Source organism: Sminthopsis crassicaudata, chromosome 2, assembly GCF_048593235.1.
Source record: "Sminthopsis crassicaudata isolate SCR6 chromosome 2, ASM4859323v1, whole genome shotgun sequence".
In the NCBI taxonomy this organism is placed as follows: domain Eukaryota; kingdom Metazoa; phylum Chordata; class Mammalia; order Dasyuromorphia; family Dasyuridae; genus Sminthopsis; species Sminthopsis crassicaudata.
In genome coordinates this window covers 339,938,521-339,960,040 of record NC_133618.1, presented here as the reverse complement: position 1 = coordinate 339,960,040, position 21,520 = coordinate 339,938,521, and the positions used below count along the sequence as shown (strand labels likewise).

Below are 21,520 nucleotides of genomic sequence, written 5' to 3'. Positions count from 1 at the left end.
GAACAGTTGAGATACACAGAACACTTGGAATTTTAATGAGAAAAGGTCTGATCCCTTCTTCTTTTCATTCAAGATGCCAGTGACAGTGGACGTTCTTACAAAACAGTCCTGGACCGTTGGAGAGAGTCTCTTCTTTCTTCTGCTAGTCTGTCCCAAGTTTTTCTTCATCTTTCTACCTTGGATCGTAGCGTCATCTGGTCCAAGTCTATATTAAATGCTCGTTGCAAGATGTGTCGAAAGAAGGGTGATGCTGAAAGCATGGTGCTTTGTGATGGCTGTGATCGAGGTCATCATACTTACTGTGTTCGACCAAAACTCAAGGTATTATTATTTATATTTAATGTTCAGTTAATGTTTACATTCAGTGACACATTTAAGTAGATATTTTATATAATTTGTCAGACTATACCTGAAGGAGACTGGTTCTGTCCAGAGTGTCGACCAAAACAACGTTCTAGACGACTTTCCTCTAGACAGAGACCATCTGTAGAAAGTGATGAAGAAACCACAGGACAAATGGAAAATGAAGAAACAGATTATGATGAAATAGGGCAGAGTGAGGAAGAGGAGTATGAGATGGAGCAGGATGAAGATGATGACTCTCGAGAAGAAGAAATGATGTGAGTTATCTCGAAGAAGAGAGCTTGACATTAGCATTCTTAAAGTCAACTATTATTTTATTGAAAAAATGTTGGGAAAGCATTATACTTTATTTTTATTAAATTTGTAATTTAGCATGTTTGCTTTGTACATAATCTAGTGGCTTCAACTAAATTATATTTCTCAAAGACTTATGTCTTTTTTGGCTTGGAATTGAAGCACACAATTCATTCTTAGAATTTTGGAGGGTTTTTCTGATTTAATTGAATATTCTGCAGCATAGGAAACATAAGTTTTTGTTCCTTATCCCAACTCTTCAAGGACAACTAGTTGGAATGATAAAGGTATTAATATTAAATAACAAACTGTAAATGAGCAAATAAGTGAAGTCATTTATTAAGTAAGCATTTACTGTGTGCCAAACAATACTAAGCTCTGTGGTTACAAATAAGTTATAAAAATGAGAAAACTATGATTATGTAGCAATAAACACATTATTTTTTTATTTGGATTATGTAGAGAAATTATTCTATATAAGTAGATGTAGTCCAGCTCCAAAAAAGTTATATGTAGGTAAAATTAGGATAACATCAACATCAACATTAGCAATAATGATATAGGGCAAAACATGTATGGAAGTGACAAGAAGCATCTTCGCATAGTTGTTAGTAGCGTTAGCCTGATCTGATTTGTACACAGGAATCTCTGGATTTTAGTTTTTTTTGTTTTTGAGCAATAGTTGGGAACTACTGGATCCTTTAGTTTCACTGGGATCTGGAGTTAGGAAGAATACTCAAAAAAAAAGAGGGAGAAATTATTCTATGTGTAAATGAGATCACCAGGGAAGTAAAGCTGTACACATTTTTTCATACTACCTTCGAGGTAAACATACTTGGAGGAGAAGATATGGATAATATGGATAAAAGTAGATGGTACTATACTTGTAAGTCTTGGTCCAGAAATCTTGTTGACATAATAGTTTTTATTCAAAATAATGGAATATTTGATTGGGGCTTGATTTGTATAAAAGCATCATTAGTTTGTGCTATAATTCTTATGTTTAAAATGTTTCTAGCCCACCTAAAAGAGGAAGACCACAGCTTAGATTCCCAATAAAACCAAGAGGCAGACTCAGTACTTCTATTACAAGTCGTGGTAGTCAGCGACAGGACTCTGGAAGATGTACTTCACGAAATCAGCAAAGTATATCCAAAGCAACTGGATCTTCATCTAAAACTACTGGTAGAAATCTAAGAAAAATAAAATCTGCTCCTGCTACAGAAACTAAAGCTTCTTTAAGACTTACCAGCCGTTCTACTCGTCAGAGTCATGGTTCGTTACAAGCAGATGTATTTGTGGAACTAATTAGTCCTCAACGAAGACGTAGAGGCAGGAAGACTGCTAAAAATATACCAGAAAATAGTCCTTCTAGCCTCCCTAACTTTAGAGTCATTAACACAAAATCAAGTGAAGAAGGAAGACTTTTACATTCTACGCCTAAACTTTCTATTCAGGATAGAGAACCTAAGAGAAGAGGCAGAAAAAGACAATCAGCAGGTATGAAGTTATTTAACTTTAAAAGAATTTCTACCTTTTCACTGTACAATCTGTTTCACCACTGACAACATACAAAAATTGCTTTCTTAAAGATTGCCAATGGCATCCAACATGCCAAGTCCAATGTTCTTATTTTAAAATTCTCTATAGCCTTTGATAATTATTCTTTCCCTTCTGAAATTCTCTTCTCTTACTTCATGTGATACTATCCTGTTTTGATTTTCCAAGTCTGATAATTCTTTGATTCTATTTCTCCTCTCCTTTAAATATAACTTTTTTTTTTTTTTTTTTTTTTTGCTCTTGCAAAAGCCTGTCTCAGATGTACCGAGTTTTCACATTTTTATCCCCTATTTAATTGCTCTTGTGCTTTAGGATCCACATTTTCAACTTCCTAGTGGACATCCTAACTTGATAAACAACTAACTACCTAGTGAAGTATCCAGGCGAGAGAAAAACAGGGCAGCCAAAATAATGAAGTTTTAAGAGCGCTTTATTATGCTGGCCAGGACTAAGTCCCACACCATAACTGGAGGGATCAGTAATGAATGGCCTCACAGCCATATATTTATAGGAAGAAGAAAACCTAAACTAGGTGCTTTTATTATTTGCATTTTAAGGATGTGGAAATTGAAGGGGAGACTAAAGTTGTGTTTTGCTCAAAGTCATACAACTATGTCTGAGGCATGATTTGAACCTTGGATCTTTTGATTCCAGGTAGAGTGCTGTGCAACCTACCTGCCCAAAATCCCATATGTAAATTTTTTTTCACTGTCCTTTACTTTCTATTTATATTTCTTTCGAGTCTATTTAAACCCTTAAAATCCATCTGTTCAAAAACTTATCTCTCCATATATTCTCTTCCAAGCAAACTAAAATGCTAGCAATTCCCCAGATATGTCCCAGATATGAGCCAACCTGCTCACACTCACCTGAATTGGTGGTCAACCTGTAGAACAACCATTCATCATCATTGGTCAGCTAGCTTTTATGCTCTACTTCCTACTAATCATTGTCCTCATACCCCTAGCAGGCTTATTTGAGTGAACCTAAGTGGAGTCCAAGTAATTTACCCAAAATACTCAATTCCCCAGATGCTATCTTAATGTTGAGCATTGAAAATTTTGTGGAGGAGAGAGGAGTAAGAAATAATAAAATTGTTTCTGCATTATAGCATTCACGTGTTAGAAATAATATGGTAGAAGGAAAAATATGAAAATCACTTTTAATATTTGAGAAGAAATCCAAAGTGCAAAAGGTGACTTCACAGTTAATGTAGTTACTGTTTTGGTTGTCATTGATTCTTCATTAAAAAATACTTCCTTACTAGTACTAACAGGAAATAGGTTTACTTGTCTTGAATTTATACAACTCTGAATTATAATCACTTTTCCCAACTAAATAAATTCTTCTTGTCTAAAGAATTGATGTTTTTTAATGATAATATTTTATATGTATAGTTTTTCGTCTTATAATTTGGGTTATAATTTCCTGTAGTTATAACCACTTCCTTTCAATTTTTATCTCTTAAATCATGTCTAACATTTATTTTTCTATTTGTAATAAGCTAGCAAAGACAGAATATAATATTTATCTCCATTGTTCTCCAATACCTGAAAAAACGTAAAGTAACACTTTCAGTTGCATAGTCCAGAAAATAAAATGGAATAATAATTTTTAGTATACCATCATTTGTAATGGCATAATGACATATATCAGTATTTTATCATTAGTGTTATTTGAGATTAGTTTGATAAAGTTTAGCTCTTAAAATTTATAAAAGTAATGATGGATAATGCAAAAGTGGTGATTAGTTCAAAAATTATGTAGTTCTTAGGAGTAAATTTTTTTTTAATTTATGGGCATGTTTTGTGGAAACTAACTTGAAATAATAAAATTCCAGTGCACAGGAATAAGGAGAAATTAGAAAACTACACAACTTCCATATTCATTTTTCACCATCTTATTTTTGGGGGCTTCTTTTCCAGTATGGGTTTGGAAATTTGGTGTTTTTAAAAGCTACTTACTATGTGAAAGTCCAAGTTGTTCTTTATTATTCAATGAAGGGTTGTTTTTCTATGTGACTTTAATCTGGGAGTAAGCATATACTATACATAAGGTACATTATAGACACTGGAGATACAAAGACCAAAATAAAAGGGCCACTCCCCAGTCTAAAGAAAAGCTTCTCTTTCTCTCCCTATTTTTCTGCTCTCCCTTTTTTCCTTCTATCTATCTAATTTATACCTTTATTTAGCTAATGAGAAAAGTAATAAAAGATGTTTTGCTATGAAAAAAAACTAGATCTTTTCTAGAACTAAATAATATTTACAAGGCTTTTTTTTAGTATATCCATGTGTATAGACAGTGACATATACATAGTCTGCCTTCCCAAAGATGGTTAAATATGATACTTTAAATACAATTGAATCATTATCTCTGAAGAAGTCACATTCACAAAGCAGTAGATAAACCATTTTGTTTCACATGCTTTCAAATTTTATCCCTTTGAAGCTAGAAGAAAAACATGTTATTCTTCTAATTGTTTACTGCTTTATGAGATTTTTTTTCTCAATGAAGAGCTAAAAATTTAAAAGTAACTTGTTATAAACAGTATTTTCAATTCATCCTTTAATTTGCCTAAGACAGATTTTCTGCTTTTATTTTTCAGACTCATCTTCTAAGACATTGAACCGAAGAAGTTCAGGCAGACAGGGTGGTGTCCATGAATTATCTGCTTTTGAACAACTTGTTGTAGAACTAGTACGACATGATGACAGCTGGCCTTTCTTGAAACTGGTTTCCAAGATCCAGGTAAGTGAGAATGGCTATAAATTAATAGGATTAAAATATATCCACCTTCATATTTTGAACCAGTCATAATAACGGAATTGTCTGAAAAACTTGATTTTTGATTTTTTTTTTTTTTTAATTTAAAATAATTGTGGTAGCAGCTAGATGGTGCAATGGATAAAGCACCAGCCCCAAAGTCAGGGGGACTTGATTTCAAATGTGGCCTTGTAACACTGGGCAAGTTACTTAATCACAATTGTTTCACAAAAACAAAATATAATAGTTGCCAAATTTTTCAACGGTTGTTTAGTATATTGGTAATACATATATATGTAGGTAAAATATGTAGTTGTAGCATGTGAAACAAATTGTTAGTGGTGGTGGTGATCATCATTGTCATGATTTAGATCTATGGTTTCAGCAATGAAATTAAAGTTAAGTTTAATAGCATAACTTGCCTATTTATTGATAGTTCTGAGATTTCAGGATAATTATCCCAAAGATTTCAGATAGTTATACTGAAGAAACTATTGTACTAAATTTTTTTTTTTAATTATGCTAGTAGAGTAGAATATTGCATTCTTTACCTTCCTATCTACCTATTTTCATTTGTAATCTTTGTAATCTGTTTACTAACAATGTATGCTATAGTTTGAATCGGTATAAGGAAATCTGGAAATACACTGACCTACAAAAATCAGCTCTGATAATTTAAAATGTTTCCTATCTGGTTTCCTAAACTTGATTCTTTTGAGGTGTTGGGGCAAGGGGATAGAATAGATCAAGGTGGCATTTTGATTCACTTCCGATTATTCGTATTAGCTGGAAGTTCGGCATATTTGTCTATTCTTAATCATCTACTTGTGTCAAGAAGACAATGTGAAATGCAGATCACTGGACTTAGAGTTAGAAGACTTGAAATTAAGTCACTTAATCCTTCTGAATCCCCCTTAGATTATGTACCTCATAGGGTTATTGAGAGAATCAAATGAGATAAAAAGACTAAATTTTCATTGTTATGCTTTCCTGTCTGGATTGTTTTTAACTGCTTATTGCCTGGAACATGTTAACACATTTCCTATTCAGTAACCAGAAACACAATATTTGGCATTATTAAATTATTAAAATAGTGGCATTGCATTTGCAAACCTTAGTGATGCTTATGACTTCATCTTTCCTAATCTGCCAGAAGGACTACTGCTGTTTTATAATTGAAAGGAATGTGTGATTTCCCACTTTAGAAACAGTTGATATTGATAACTCATCTTTAAGTGATAGCCTCAAGGAGCTGAGAGAATTGAATGTTCTGATGTTGAAATAACATGTTTCAGAGTCAGAATTTGAACTTTGCTCTCTGTGGCATTTATAGGTTCTCTATTCTTAAATAAATGTAAAAATTGTCATTTCTGAACAGCTTTGTGTCTTACCCAACTTGATGTTTCATTTTTGTTTTGAACCTTGCCTTAATTTGTTTTATGTTTATGTTAAGATAATTAATATATAATATCTGAAAAGGCTAGTAGTTGCATTCTCCTTTAATAAAACCTGCTTAAAATATGAAAGTTGGTAATTTGGTGAATTTTCTTTGATTAATAATACATTCTTTTAATTAATAAATGGTATATTTAAATGATTATTTTATAGGTACCAGACTACTATGATATCATCAAAAAACCTATTGCCTTAAATATAATTCGTGAAAAAGTGAACAAATGTGAATATAAACTAGCTTGTAAGTAATTTACATTTGTTTCTCTTTTAAGTTTTTTTAAACTATGTTTCTTACTAATATCTAAGCATTGCATAACTACATAATTCATATCTAAGTATTGTTCTAAGAAAGGGAAGTTTAGTAGAATGTTATTTCATTATTCTTATGAACTTTTATATGAATATGAATTATTTCTTTTCAATTATGTGGAAGCAATTTTTCCTTTTAAGTTTAATTATGGATTTTATGGGTAATATTTCATTTGATGTTTAATCAGGATTGATAATAAATTGGAATTGAAAACTGTTAAAAAAATGCTATGTGCAGAATAATCAGAGATAAACTTTAATATAATTATAGATACGGACTAAGACATCTATTTTGAAAGTGCTTTGGCCTCTGCACTATATATTTTTTCTCAATATTTTATTTTTCCAAATACATGTTAAGATATTTTTCAGTGTTCATTTCTGTAAGACTTTTATGCCAGGTTTTTCTCCCTCCTTCGTTTAGAAAGATAAGACAGCAACCATCTGGCATAAATTAAATATGGTATATAGAAGTTTTTACATATTTTAAAGATCGTTCATGTGTCCATATATCTTGCAAAAATGAATTTTTTCTATGCCTTTGAGTTTTTAATTTTTAACCTTTTTTTAAACTACTATTAATGGAAGTTTCATTAATATATAAATAAAATTCCCTTTAACAGAGTTTTAAAAACTGTAAATAATTAGGAATTGTTTTAAACATATTTCCATATTTGTCATGTTGTGCAAGAAAAATCAAAAGGGGAAAATTTAAAAGAAAAAAACAACAAAAAAAGGTTTTTGCCTTATTGTACTTCAAACTACATTCATTCTCCATAGTTGGTCTCTTGATGTGGATTGCACTTTCCATCCCAAGTCTATTGAAACTGCTGTGAATTACCACATTGTTGAGAAGAACTGAGTTCATCACAATTGATCATCACATAATCTTGTTACTCTTCTGCACCATATTTTTTAATACTACATAGGACAAAAATTCCAAATATCATTCTACAACCTTTTATATTCCCCCAGTTTCCTTACTCCTGACCTCCCCATTCTGCTGGAGCTTTACCTCAAGAGGTTACTAGGGATCTTCCAAATGCTAAATCTGATAGCCTTTACCAGACCTTCCACTTTTTCTGTAACCCTAGACCCTGTCAACTCCTTCCTTTTGAATGTGTGTTCCTCCTTTGCCTCTTTCCTTTTCTCTCTGCTGCCCTGTTTTGTTTTCTTCTCCATCTCATTTAGAAAATCATTGTCCATCTGCTGTCTCCTCATCTAAACCTGTGTCTTTGCCCTCCCTCCATCTTCTCTGTCTTCTATGAACTATGAACTTCTATGAAAGCTTCATCATTCACACACAGAAATCACCCTCTTGCCCTTCCTCTATATTTTTTCTCCTCTCCTCCTCTCCTCTTATGCCCCCTTCCTCCTGCATCCTTTCTCCCCCTCCTCCCTTTCTCCACTTTTCTTCCTCTCCCTTTCTCTGTATTTCCTTTTTTTTCCTCCCTCTCTTCCCTCTCCTATCCCTTTCATGTACCCTCTTTCCCTTTTCTCCCTTTTTTCCTTCCCTCCCTCCCTCATCCTCTTTTCTTCCTATCTTTTTTTGCCTCTCTCTTTTCTTCTCCCCCTTCTCTATCTCCTTCCTTCCCCACTCCTCCATGTGTTTCTGTCTCTGCTTCTGTCTCTGTCTCCCTCTCCTCTCTCTCTCTCTTTCTCTCTCTCCTCTTTTCCCTCTCTCCTTCTTCCCTTCTCCCTCTTCTTCCCCCCTCCCCTCCCTGTCTTCCCCTCTCTCTCCTTTTCCCTCTCTCCTTCCCTTCTCCCTCCTCTTCTTTTCTCTCCCTCTTTTTCTCCCCCTCTCTCCCTTCCATCTCATTGACAATCTGGCCTTCTCCCATCTTTCCAGTTTTTTTACACCTTACTCCTGAACATATATTTGCTGGTTGTTCCACAAACAAAGTGCTCCATTTCTCAGCTCTAGGCGTTATTTTTAAAAATTCATTTATTAATACAAATTGCTTTATGAATCATATTGGAAGAGAGAAATCAGAGAAAAAGGGAAAAGCCATGGGAGAGATTAAAAAAACAGAAAAAAAGAAGTGAACATAGCATGCATTGTTTTATATTCAGTTTCCTTAGTTCCTTTTCTGGATGCAAATGGCATTTTTTTCTCCGAAGTCTATTGGGATTGCTTTGAATCACTGAACCACTGAGAAGAACCAAGTTTTTCATATTTGATCATAACACATTCTTGCTGTTATTGTGTATTCCTGGTTCTGCTTGTTTTGTTCAGCCTCAGTTCATATAAATATTTCCAGGGCTTTCTAAATTCAGATTGTTCATTTTTTTATAGAACAATAACATTTCATTACCTTCATATATCACAGCTTGTTCAGCCATTCCCAAATGATGGGCATCTGTAACGTGCTCTCCTGGCAGTTACAATTACTAGTCTGTCCTAGACCCAACAGAGTACCTTTGACCACTGTGCTTAGCAGTGTGAACTCTACCCGGCTCGCCTCCTCTGAGGCCTTCAAAGGTCTCTGGCCACAATCTCTTGAATCTATAGCTTAATAACCGGTAGCGCACTCAAGAACAGCCACATGCAATCTTAAAAGCCTTTATTATACCTACTCACATAATGCCCTAACTGATACCCTGACTTGTTGGTTCCCTAGTGAACACCTGGTCAGAAGACCCACGTGTTCACTACCAAACTCCTTCCTCTTTTGGCTATCCATCTTGGCTTGGCCACCCAGGCTAGAGAGCCAGGGTGAAGAACGCCAGGTTAAAGAGAGCGACTGCTGCCTGCAGTGGGCTTATAAAGGGCCTGTGAGGTCACACACACAGCCAATCAGCGAGAGAGTCACCCATTACGAAGCTATCTCAAAATGGATAGGATCCCACCTACAAGGCAGTCCTAATATCCACAGAAATTACTTCCGGGCCACTCAATCTCCCCATACACTGTAGCGCCCATTTAAAGGGCTCTTACAATTCCCTTTCTCTTGTTTTGCGGGAACCGCACATCTCACCAAGCTAAACATTTAGCACCAGCTATAGTTCACTTGATCCATGAGATGACAGAGTGTTATGCCCAAGGAAGGTACAAAGCAGCAGATCAGTAAACAGAAGTAGGACAATAAGAACCAGGCTCAACAGTGGCCCAAGTGTTCAACCCATTCATCAAAGTCATACTCGAGATAATAAGCCAAAGAGGTTGGATGCCAATGAGGTAGGATGTCAACACTGAGGTGGGAAGTCAACAAGGTAAAACATAACAATTCTAATTAACAAATATCAGTGAGGTAGGTTGTCACAATTCTAGTTACATTTATCACAATTCTAGACCAATTCTAGTTTGTTACAATTCTCTGTTGCACTTTTCACAATTCTAGAGCAATTCTAGCTTATCACAATTCTCTATTGCACTTTTCACAATCCTAGAGCAATTCTAGTTTCACAGGTGCACATAAGCAAAGTCATGTCCAGAAACGTTGTCTCAATAACAATGGCAGGTGGGTGTGTTGGTTTTTCACCCACTAATTTAAAAGCATAGTCCTTCAATAGAAAGCATAGGGCAAAGCCTCTTCCCAGGCCACCATATGGCAAGTAGCCACGGGAGAAGCAAGCAGGCCCATTGTCCATTTACAGTCTTTATATTGCATATCACCGAAACAGTCCATTTCAGCTACAACACTGGAACTCTGTCTGGTGTCTCTGGTGTCACGGTCAGGAGGGGCATTGCTGCCATCAGCGTCTGAAGGGTTACGGACATCTGGCTGGTCCCTCTGGGCTGTTGTCTGGTCCTTCTCTTGGATCCCCAGGTCACAAATGTCTCTGGTGGGGATGAACTCTGCTGCTGGATCTGCACCTAGGAAGGAATGTCCCCAGGGCCCAACTTGGGCCTTTCCAAATGCCATCCAGGCCTTTCCACATCAGTGGAAACAAAGTTGTTGTCAAAAAGATTAACAAAAGTCAGACAAAAGTTAGTCAGTCTGTCACTTAGCTGCACTTTCTGTGTATGCCTGAAGTGCATTGCTAAGGTAAAAGGCAAAGAATTTAAAAATGTAAAACCAAAATAATTTTCCAAGTGTAAAACCGAAATAGATTAAAAATATAAAACCAAAATAACTTTAAAATGTAAAATCAAAATACTTTGAAGATGTAAAATCAAAAAGGCTGCTAACAAACATTTTTTTGCACATATAGATCCTTTTCTCTCTTTTGTGATTCCCTTGGGATACAGACCCAGTACTAGCACTGCTGGGTTCAAAGGATATATGCACAGCTTTATATCTCTTTGGACATAGTTTCAGATTGCTCTTTAGAATGGTTGGATCCTTTCATAATTCCACCAACAAGGCATGAGTATACTTCAAACTACATACATTCTCCATAATACATAGAACAAAAGTTCCAAATATTATTTTGCTACCTTTAACAGGCCACCAATTTACTTAGTATTAAAAAATAATAACAGGGTTCCATTCTCTTAATGTAATTTTTAAAGTTATTGCAGTGGAAAGATTGTTGGATTTGGAGTCATAAGGTCCTGACTCTCTTGTACTCAATAGTAACTTTGGATAAGTAACCTCTCTTGTGAAACTCATTTTTTTCATCTGTAAAATGAAGATAAGGATATTTGTCCTTCCTAATTTGTGACAAGTAAATGAGGTGATTATAGTATTTTGTTATACTATATGCTATGTAATACTTATATTTTATAAATACTTTATAAATATATATAAATGTTATATATCAAAAGTTGTTGGGGTTTTTTTTTTTTTTGGACTATATAACAGCTTTATAACCATATTAACTCTTCTCTTTTTCCTAGCTGAGTTTATTGAAGATGTTGAATTAATGTTTTCAAACTGCTTTGAATACAACCCTCGTAATACAAGTGAAGCAAAAGCTGGAACTAGACTTCAAGCATTTTTCCACATTCAAGCTCAAAAGCTTGGACTGCATATTACACCTAGTAATGTAGACCACACTATGCCTCCAGCTGCAAAAAAGTCACGAATATAACTTTGTCCTTTTAAAGGATTTATTTTGTGAAAAATCTAAAGCTGTTTGTGAAAATGGAATATTAAATCACGCTATAAAGCAGTCATATCATAATACAATTACAACTATTTAACCACCTTGAAGTGTGGCCTTCACTATCTCAAATTTTAATATTAAGTACTCAGGAGAATGTAGGAAAGATTTCCTTTGCTACAATTTTGTTCACTGTCTGTTTGATAGATGTATTGGATACAGTACTGGTTTACAGAGATATTTACATGTTTTAAAGATCATTCATGTGTCCAAGTATCAAGTATTTTGCAAATATAATTTTTTCTATGCCTTTGACTTGTTTTTCATCTTTTACCCTTTTTTAGACTGTGGCATTGTGGGGGTTTTATTAATATAAATAAAATTTTCTACTTTAACATAGTTTAAAAACTGTAAATGATTAAAAATTATTTTATGAACACATCTTCTGAACACTACACATGAATGAATGAGTACAATTTTTTTGTATATCATTAAAAGTGCTGTACCAGTGCTAACTGGAGGTATTCATTTGGAATTTTTAAAGTAGATATTTATTTAGTATTCAAAGAGATTTGTGAATTTGTTTTTGTATTTATAAAATTTGTACCTGGAAAAAGTTCCTTAAATTTAAAAAAAAAAAAATTTACTGTGTTTTTGTTTATTCCTCTTTTTCTAATGATCAGCTGAAAAAGGTAACACCCTCCCTTTTCCCTGGCAGTTCTTCCAGCGATAATTAGCTTTTACAGAACTGTATTGTAAGTTTCAATGTACAACTTTTAAAGTGTACAAATAAAATGATACATTTTTCAAAGTACTATGGTTTTGTGGAATTCATCGCAGCAATCTGTGCCCTCAATTAAAGCCTTTTTAACAGATAAAGGCTTCTTGAACTGACAAAAATTCCTAAATTTGAGAAATAAGATGGATATAATTATTCTCTCCATTTGTGTCTTTGCTAATGACATAGGATTTCCCAAGTAAGTCACCATATCATCAGGTAATATAAGTAATTGATTTTTTTTTTACCTTGTTGTTAATGTTATGTAATTGTTATGTAATGAATTTCTTTTTTCTTATTGCTACATAATAACTAGTATTTGCAGAACTATATTAAAGAATAATGGGGAGAATGAGCATCCTGACTTCACTTGTGTATTTAGTGGAAAAAATTCTGTAAATCCCCATCACATATGATGCTTCCTTTTGATTTCCTTCTGTGCTTATACACTTCAGGGTGTTCAACAGAAAAAAGTACTTTGTCAAAAAACATTTTCTCCATCTATTGACAATCATGTGATTTAGGGATGTTTGGGTTTTTAATGTTTAAATTATTTGTTAATATAATGATATATAATGATTATATAACTTATAATTTTTTCCCCCTGTGCTTGGCTTTCCCTGGTTTAGATATTAGGACTGTGTATGTCTTTTAAAAGAATTTGGGTTTTTTTTTCTTTGATCTTTTATATTTATATTTTCTTTTCTAAGATTGGTTTTCTTATAGTTTGCATATGTTATACTTTTGAAGTTGTTTTACTGTTGCTATTGTGTCATGAGTTTTGTTAGCGGATGTTTCTATGTAAAATTAAATATGTTTATATATTTTTTTTCATTCTGGTGATTTCACCTTATTCATTTGCTATTTTATTTCATTTGATTTTCTGCTCTTTTAAATCAGATTAACTAAAGATTTATCAATTTTGTTAATCATTTTTCATAACCTAACTTTTATCTGTTTTCATTTCCAGTTTATCTTTTTCCCCTCTAATTTTTTAATATCATCTTCTTTGTGCTTATTTTACCTTTGTTTATTTCATTAGCTTAATTTTAAAAATGCATGGTCAGTTCATTTTTCTGTGTTGTTAATGTATGTAAGGATATGATTTTTTCCTGAGGAGTCCTTGAGCTGCATATCTTAGAACTTTTGTCATTGTTTCATTATTTTCATTATGTTATGGTTATGGTATCATTATGTTAAGGATATATTAGTTTTTTCTGCCTTTTTACATTGGTTTGCAAGATCTCTGGTTACTGATAACATTCTTGACTTTTACAAACGTTCCCCACAGAATGGAGAATTGGATTATAGGGGTTGTTACTTACCTTCTAGCACTAGAATTTCCCTGGGTATATCACACATGCTTCTTTTTTTCCCTGTTTTTATTCCTGTCCCATTCTGTATATATGCTCTCTTATAAGACTTACAAAAAATGTAAACCTGTAGGCAGGGCCTGCTTTTGGCTAAAATGCCCCATTGCTACCTCTTCACTGTTATCTCCCATTTTCTACCATCACTCCCTGTATATTATGTACAGAAAAACGTTTCTGCTGTTGCTTTGTTGCTGTGCATGGCCACTACATTGTTCTGTTCTGTTTTTCAGTTCTGTTTTTCTTTCAGTTCCAAGTGCTTTTTTTTTTTTATGTCTTTTTTTTTTTTTTTTTTTTGTATATTGAAGCTTATATTTGCAGGGTGTGCTCTACAGAACCTATTATTTCAGTTCTTTTCCAGTGAGAATATAATAGTTATGCATTATTCATTCTTTCCTTTGTAGTTGAGAATATATTAAGATATTCTTTAATCTGATCCCTTCTAAAATTTATTTCTGAGTTGAATTGTTAAATTTAACCACTATATGTCTTGAAGTTTGCTGCCTTTTTTTTTTTTTCTGAAAATGATCTAATTGAAAGTGATTTCAATTACTACATCATTTTCTATGTTCAACTCTGAGCCAGTACTATTTATTATTTCCTGCATTATGATGGTTTTTTTCCTTGAGTTGTTTGTTTTGTTTTTGTTTGTTTATTTTGGTGCTATTGGGTTGTTCTAGGACAGGGCTTCTTAAACTTTTCCCATTTGTGATCCCTTTTTGCCTGAGAAATTTTTACTCAGCCCAGGTATATAAAAGAGATTTGCAAATCAAACATTTAATGATAATAAATAGGGGGAGGATTCTGGGAAGATGGTGGAGTAGTAAAATTTAAGTTCTCCTGATTTCTCCCCACAAATAGAACAAATTTGTGTGTCAGGGGCAACATATAGACCAAGCGAAGTGAAAAATCAAGAAGACATTGGGAGTCTTAAAGATGAAAATAATGTTTTGAAAATCAGAATTGGGCAAAAGAAGCCTGTGAGAGAAATAACAAAACAGATTATAAAGAATGAGAAAATAGAACAGAATGTGAAAACTTTAAAAAAAAAAAAAAACCCGACAGATATGGAGATCAAGAAGAGAAAATAAAACAATAAATTAGAGAAAGGTCTGACCAAAAAGAGAACCTTGACACAATAATTCAGGAAATAATACAAGAAAATTGTTCTGAAGTGATAGAACATGAGGGGTAAGTAGAAATAGGAAAAAATCCATCAATCACCACCTTAAAAAGAGGTCTTATGTGGAAATATGGCAGGAATATCATTAACAAATTTTGAAACCCCCAGATCAAAGAGAAAATTTTGCAAAAAACAAGGGAAAAAAATCTGCATTATATGCTGGAGCTTAAAGATTTAGCAGCAGCTTACAATATAACATATCTACTGACAATCAAAAGAACTAGGCCTACAGCCAAAAATATCATATCCAGCAAAATTATTTATAATCCTGAATGAGAAAAAATGGACATTCAATGAAAGGACTTTCTAATCAAATCTGAACTTAATAGAAAATTTAGCATATAAAAGCCAAAATGAAATATCAATTTTAAGAAACTTAACATGGACAAACCTGTTTAAATATGGACAAATTATTTTTTTATATGTGTGTGTATGTATATGTGTATATATACACACATACGTATATGATTCACATCAACAATAGGGTAGCTCAAAAGAAAAATTGGCAGGGTTCAGTAAAAATAACAATCATTTTATACAAACAAGGTACAGAGGGTAGACACAGTAGACACAGAGGGTAGGAGAGTTCATAATTTTGAAAACCTACTTACATTGGTAGTGTTTTAAGCTTCCCTTCAGCTCTCCGCTTTGACCAGGAAACTCCAAGAGTATATTGTAGTTCCATATTTTAGTCACATTCCACAAAGATAACTGTCTAATCAGGTGGGTATTCAGTCATTTTCTCTGCTTATATTTAGGGTCTTTGAGTTGTTTTTATTCCCTTCCCTTGGTAATCCGCCCCCTTCATTTTGCACTTTAACGTCTTTTACTTTGTCCTTTTTAATAGTGATTTTCTTGGAGGCTGAGTATCAGCTTCCTCACAGACTGGGCAGTTCACATTTCAGCAGTGTAGGTTTATGCCTTAAGTGATTTTGGAGTGGTTAGAAATAGCCATAGCTGAATGCTAGCTTCTTTCCTCCAGTCTTCACCCCAATACCCTGCTACACACATAGCTACACTTAAACACATAATGTTCTGTTCTATTAACCTCTTAGTTTCTTAAGTCCTTTGGTTTGCCACCCAGCTATTTAAAACTTAACCATGCTGGTGCTACAGAATTGGTGGGTACCTGGAAGGATTTTGTTCCTAGAGAGCTGAATTGGGATTGGTTGGCTGGCTGTTACGTCCAGACATTTTTGCAGTGAGAGAGTTGGGGGGGAGTTGAGCATAGATTGGTAAGCATTGGTTCATTGGTTTTAAGGTTGGTTTTTTTTTTTTTTTTTTTTTTTTAATGTAACTTTTGGAGACGAAGTTGCTTTATCTTTGGTAAATATATCTTTTGGAGACATTTGATAGATTGTGGGGAATCAGGAAAAATGTCTAGCTCATCTTGTGGCTCATTTAACAGAGAAGTTCTTTTCTTTTTAAATATTTCATTAGTTCACCTTTGAAGCTGCTGTGCTTATATGTGATTCTTATCTTGGCAATTTTTTTAAAAAATGCCTTTATGATTCCCCTTTTATTTTCTTTAATTTTGGAATACAACCGTATTCCTATACTGTCTTAACTCTTCCACATTTGTTGAAAAAGAAAACCCTTGTAAAAATGTGCATGATAAAATTTCACTCTGGCTATGTCTCCAGATTGGCCCTGGCATGTCTCTTTCCCTGGCATACACGTCCTTCTGTTTGTTCCTTTTTTTTTTTTTTTTTCCTGAGGCAATTGGAGTTAAGTGACTTGCCCAGGGTCACACAGCTAGTCAGTGTTAAGTGTCTGAGTCCAGATTTGAACCCAAGTCTTCCTGACTTCAGGCTAGTGCTCTATCCACTGCGTCACTTAGCTGCCCCTGGCTATGTCTCATCTTTAATATGTTATTCTGTCTTAAACTTTGTAGCATTTGTTATCACAAATAAAAATTGTCCAGTTCATCTTTTGAGATCCTCTTCACAAAATCTTAACTAAAGATATGTTTATCCTTTGTCCTCTAATTTCTTTATTATGTGACTTTTTATGTCTTAAGTCACTTATCCATTTGGAGCTTATTTTGTTATGTTGCATATGTTGGATTTATACCTAATTTTTATCAGATGGTTTTTCATTTTACTTCAGAAGTTTTTCTTCTAGGAACTGGGAGTTTTGAACCAGTCAATTCATAAACTTATGGAGTGTCTACTGTATTAGGTTCTGTACTTAATGCTCAAATCTTCAAGGAACTCACAAGAAGGTGGATTCTAAGGGATTAAGAAGAGTGAGAGAGAAAGTTCTCCTTTCTTTTTTCTCAATAGTTTTTTTCAAATACATGTAAAGATAGTTTCCAAATTCATTTTTGTAGGATTTTGAGTTCCAAATTGATCTCCCTTCTCTTACTAAGTTGCTGTCCCCCAAGACAGCAACTAATCTGATATTAGGTTATATATATGCACAATTATGCAAGAAAAATAGACCAAAAGAGGAAAAAAAATAAGAAAAAACCAAAAAAGGTTGAAAATATATCATGCTTTGATCCACATACCGTCTCCATAGTTCTCTTTCTTAATGCTGATCTGTTAGAATTGTCTTGAATCACCTTCTTGTTGAAAAGATCCAAGTCTATCACAGTTGACCATCACATAATCTTGTTAGTGTGTACAGTGTTCTACTGGTTCTCCTCACTTTAGTCAACTTCACTCAGCATAAATCTTTCCAGACATTTTTAAAATTTAGTCTTCTCATTTTTATAGAACAATAATATTGCATTAAATTCATATACTGTAACTTATTCACCCATTCCCCAACTGATAGGCATCCACTAAGATTTCTCTTTTCTTGTTCCTCATCATCTCATCACCAAGATACTTTATGCTACTATATTGTGATTTAAAAAAAATATTTCAAATAACACTAAGAAAAAGAAAACAGAAAAAGCAAACAAAATAAAGCAAAACACATTGTCATGTGTCCAGCAGAACAAAAGGAAGAATTCAAAATATATGATATAACAAATTATCAAATCAAGAGTGTATAAAAGTAGAAGAAATTATATTCATGAGTGTTCATTTTTTCTTCCTTTTATATGGTTTTTTGGTTCTCTGCTTGTGCACCTTATTTAGTTTATTCTTTATTCCCTCTTTCATCCCCATCCTTAGCCCCACTCTCAAGCAAGATACAATTTAAAAAGATACCATTTAGTGTCTACTCACCTAGGCACCCATTCTTCAAGAATGTAAAAATAGAAAGGCACTTATGGCCAAGATGGCAGAGAGGACACACACATCTAACTAAGCTGCTCCTTATTCTCAGAATACTTCATGACAAGGCCTCAGAAGTAGGGCTTGACTGAAAAAACCCATACCAACAGAAGATATCCTTGAAATTCACCATAAAAGGTCGGTTTTTGTTCGCTGGCCAGGATGGTTAGATCAGGCCCAGACTGAAGGCAGGCAGGCAGTGAGGAGCACAGCTGGCAGTAAGTATGGAATGTAGCTCATACTGAGCAGACCTGAGGACAGTGAAGTGAGGAGGTGTCATCTCAGAGGTTTCTGCAGTGAAAACTATCACAGTGTGGCTACTTTGCCTTGGCAGAAGCCAGTGGGTCAGCAGAGAAGGTATAAACACAGGGGGTAAAAACACTATAATCCCAAAAAGTTAGGGTCTTTCAGGACCTGGCCACACCCACCTGGAGTGACTCTGTACTCTGAGTGCAGATGCAGCACAGCCATTGGTGTCATGCAGTCTATAGAGGACGCTTGGTAATACTATCTGCCCCCCCCCCCCCTTTAAAAAATGCATTTGCTTTTTTTGTTTTATTTGATTGTTCTGTTGACAAAATGAGCAAAAAATTAAAGCACACTCTAACAATAGAGAGCTGGTATATATGGATAGAGAGCAGACTTCAAATCCTGAGGAGACTAAAAACAGTGTCTCCAGATGAATCCCCAAAGCGCGGGGATAAGATCTGGTCCTCAACCCACAAGACCCTCATAGAAGAAATTAAAAAGGCTCTTACAAGAGAGCTAGAAGAAAAATGGGCAAAGGAAAGGGAAGCTTGGCAATAGAGTCTGGATAAGTCATCCCACTCATTTAAAGATAGATTGGTTAAAGAAATAAAATCCTTTTAAAAAATTAGTGAACTGGAAAAGGAAAACAGAATTAGTGAATTTGGAAAAAGAAAATAGCTCTCTAAAAAATAAAATTGGCAAAATGGAAAAAAAATTCCATAGAACAAAACAACTCAATTGAATAATTAGAAAAACAGAAATGAGGGAAGAAAATAATTCATTAAAAATCAGAATTGAACAAATGGAATTGAATGACTTGAGACACCAAGAATCAGTCAAGCAAAAACAAAAAAATGAAACAAGGGGAAAAAATGTCAAAATACCTTCTTGGGGAAACAACAGACATGGAAAATAGATCTAGGAAAGATAATCTGAGAATTATTGGACTTCCTGAAAAATATGAAAAAAAGAGCCTAGACACTATTTTCCAGGAAATTATCAAAGAGAATTGCCCAGATGTTAATAGAAACAGAGGGTAAAATAGATATTGAAAGAATTCATTGATCACCTACTGAAAGGGACCCTAAAACCAAAACTCCAAGAAATATTGTAGCTAAATTCCAAAACTATCAGACCAAGGAAAAAAATGCTTCTAGAAAAAAATTCAAATATAAATGAGCCACAATAAAGATTACTCAGGATCTAGCAGCATCCACATTAAAGGATGGAAGGGCCTGGAATCTGATATTCCAAAAGGCTAGGGAACTTGGTATGCACCCAAGAATAACTTACCCAGCCAAAATGAGCATTTTTTTCCAGGGAAGAAGATGGACATTCAATGAAATAGATGAATTTCATCTATTTCTGATTAAAAAAAAAAAAAAAAAGGAACTAAACAAGTTTGATCTCCAAATATAGGACTTGAGAAAAAAAGATAAAAAAAATCTTGGGAACTATATTTGTTACAAAGATACATAAAAAACACATGTATAATTTGATCTAGAAACTAGAGGTGGAAAGGAAATTGTACCAGAAAAAGGGTAAAGTGGGGGTACTACATTTCATTAAGAGGCAAAGGAAACCTATTATATCTGAAAGAAGGGAGGGGGATGGGTAAGTATATCTTAATCTCATCAGAAATGGCTTAAAGAGAAAAATGTTAGACCTATTAGATTTAGGGAGAAACTTCTCCCACTTCATTGAAAAGTGAAAATGGAAGGAGTAAGCTAAGTGGAAGGGAATACAGAAATTGTGGAAAAAAAGGTAAGAAAGGGGGATGAATTCTAAAGTGATTTACAGGAAACACACTTGAAGCAGGGCTATATCTCTAGAGGCTTACTTGCATAAAATAAAGAGGTCATTGAATTGGGCTTGCAACTAAAAATGCTAGAAAAGGAACAATTTAGAAACCCCCCAAACACAAAACTTTAAATTCTAAATATAAAAGATTAATAAAATTGAAAGTAGTAAAAAAAAAAAAAATTGAATAAAAATAAGAGTTGGTTGTATTTAAAAAACAAAAAAGGAAAGAGGAAAATAAAATTCTTAGTCTTAAAAATGAAAAGGGAGAACTTTCCACCAATGAAGAGGAAATTAGAGCAATAATGAGTTACTTTGTCCAACTTTATGTTAATAAATTAGATAACTAAGTGAAATGATGACTACCTCCAAAAGTATAACTTGCCCAGATTAATAAATTGGTTAAACGGTCCCATTTTAGAAAAAAGAAATAGAACAAGTTATTAACCAACTCCCTAAGAAAAAATATCCAAGACCAAATGGATTTACAGGTGAATTCTACCAAACATTTAAAGAACAATTAACTCCAGTGCTATATCAACTATTTGAAAAAATAGGGATTGAAGGAGTCCTACCAAATTCCTTTTATGACACAAACATGGTACTGATACCTAAAACAGGTAGGTTGAAAACAGAAAATTATAGACCAATTTCCCTAATGAATATTGATGCTAAAACCTTAAATAAAATATTAGCAAAAAGATTACAGAAAATAATTTCCAGGATAATACACTATGACCAAGTAGGATTTATATCAGGAATGCAGAGCTGGTTCAATATTGGGAAAACTATTCGCATAATCGACTATATCAATAACCAAATTGAGAAAAAAACATGATCATCTCAGATGCAGAAAAAGCATTTGATAAAATCCAACATCCATTCCTAATCAAAACACATGAAATTAATAGCAATAAATGGACTTTTCCTTAAAATAGTCTGCAGCATTTGTTTAAAATTGTCAGTAAGCATCATATATAATGGGGATAAAATGGAATCAGTAAGATCAGGAGTGACACAAGGTTGCCCACTATCACCATTATTATTCAATATTTTATTAGAAACACAAGCATCAGCAATAGAGTTGAGTTAAAGGAATTAGAGTAGGTAGTGAGGAAACCAAATTGTCACTCTTTGCAGATATGATGGTATACTTAGAGAACCCCAGAGATTCTAC

At 33.8% G+C, this 21,520-nt stretch overlaps 1 protein-coding gene across 7 annotated transcripts in view; it reads left to right on the top strand.

Moving 5' to 3' along the window:
• Positions 1-11,805, top strand: part of BAZ1A (bromodomain adjacent to zinc finger domain 1A) — a 207,151-nt gene extending 195,346 nt beyond the window's left edge. For all 7 annotated transcript variants that reach the window (XM_074290578.1, XM_074290574.1, XM_074290579.1 and 4 more), the window contains 6 exons: positions 74-321; positions 403-620; positions 1,676-2,157; positions 4,826-4,968; positions 6,592-6,679; positions 11,531-11,805. In XM_074290578.1, the coding sequence (XP_074146679.1) occupies positions 74-321; positions 403-620; positions 1,676-2,157; positions 4,826-4,968; positions 6,592-6,679; positions 11,531-11,724 (1,373 nt within the window). In that variant the 3' untranslated portion in view covers positions 11,725-11,805. The remainder of the gene's footprint in view (positions 1-73; positions 322-402; positions 621-1,675; positions 2,158-4,825; positions 4,969-6,591; positions 6,680-11,530) is intronic.
• Positions 11,806-21,520: the final 9,715 nt, after the last annotated feature.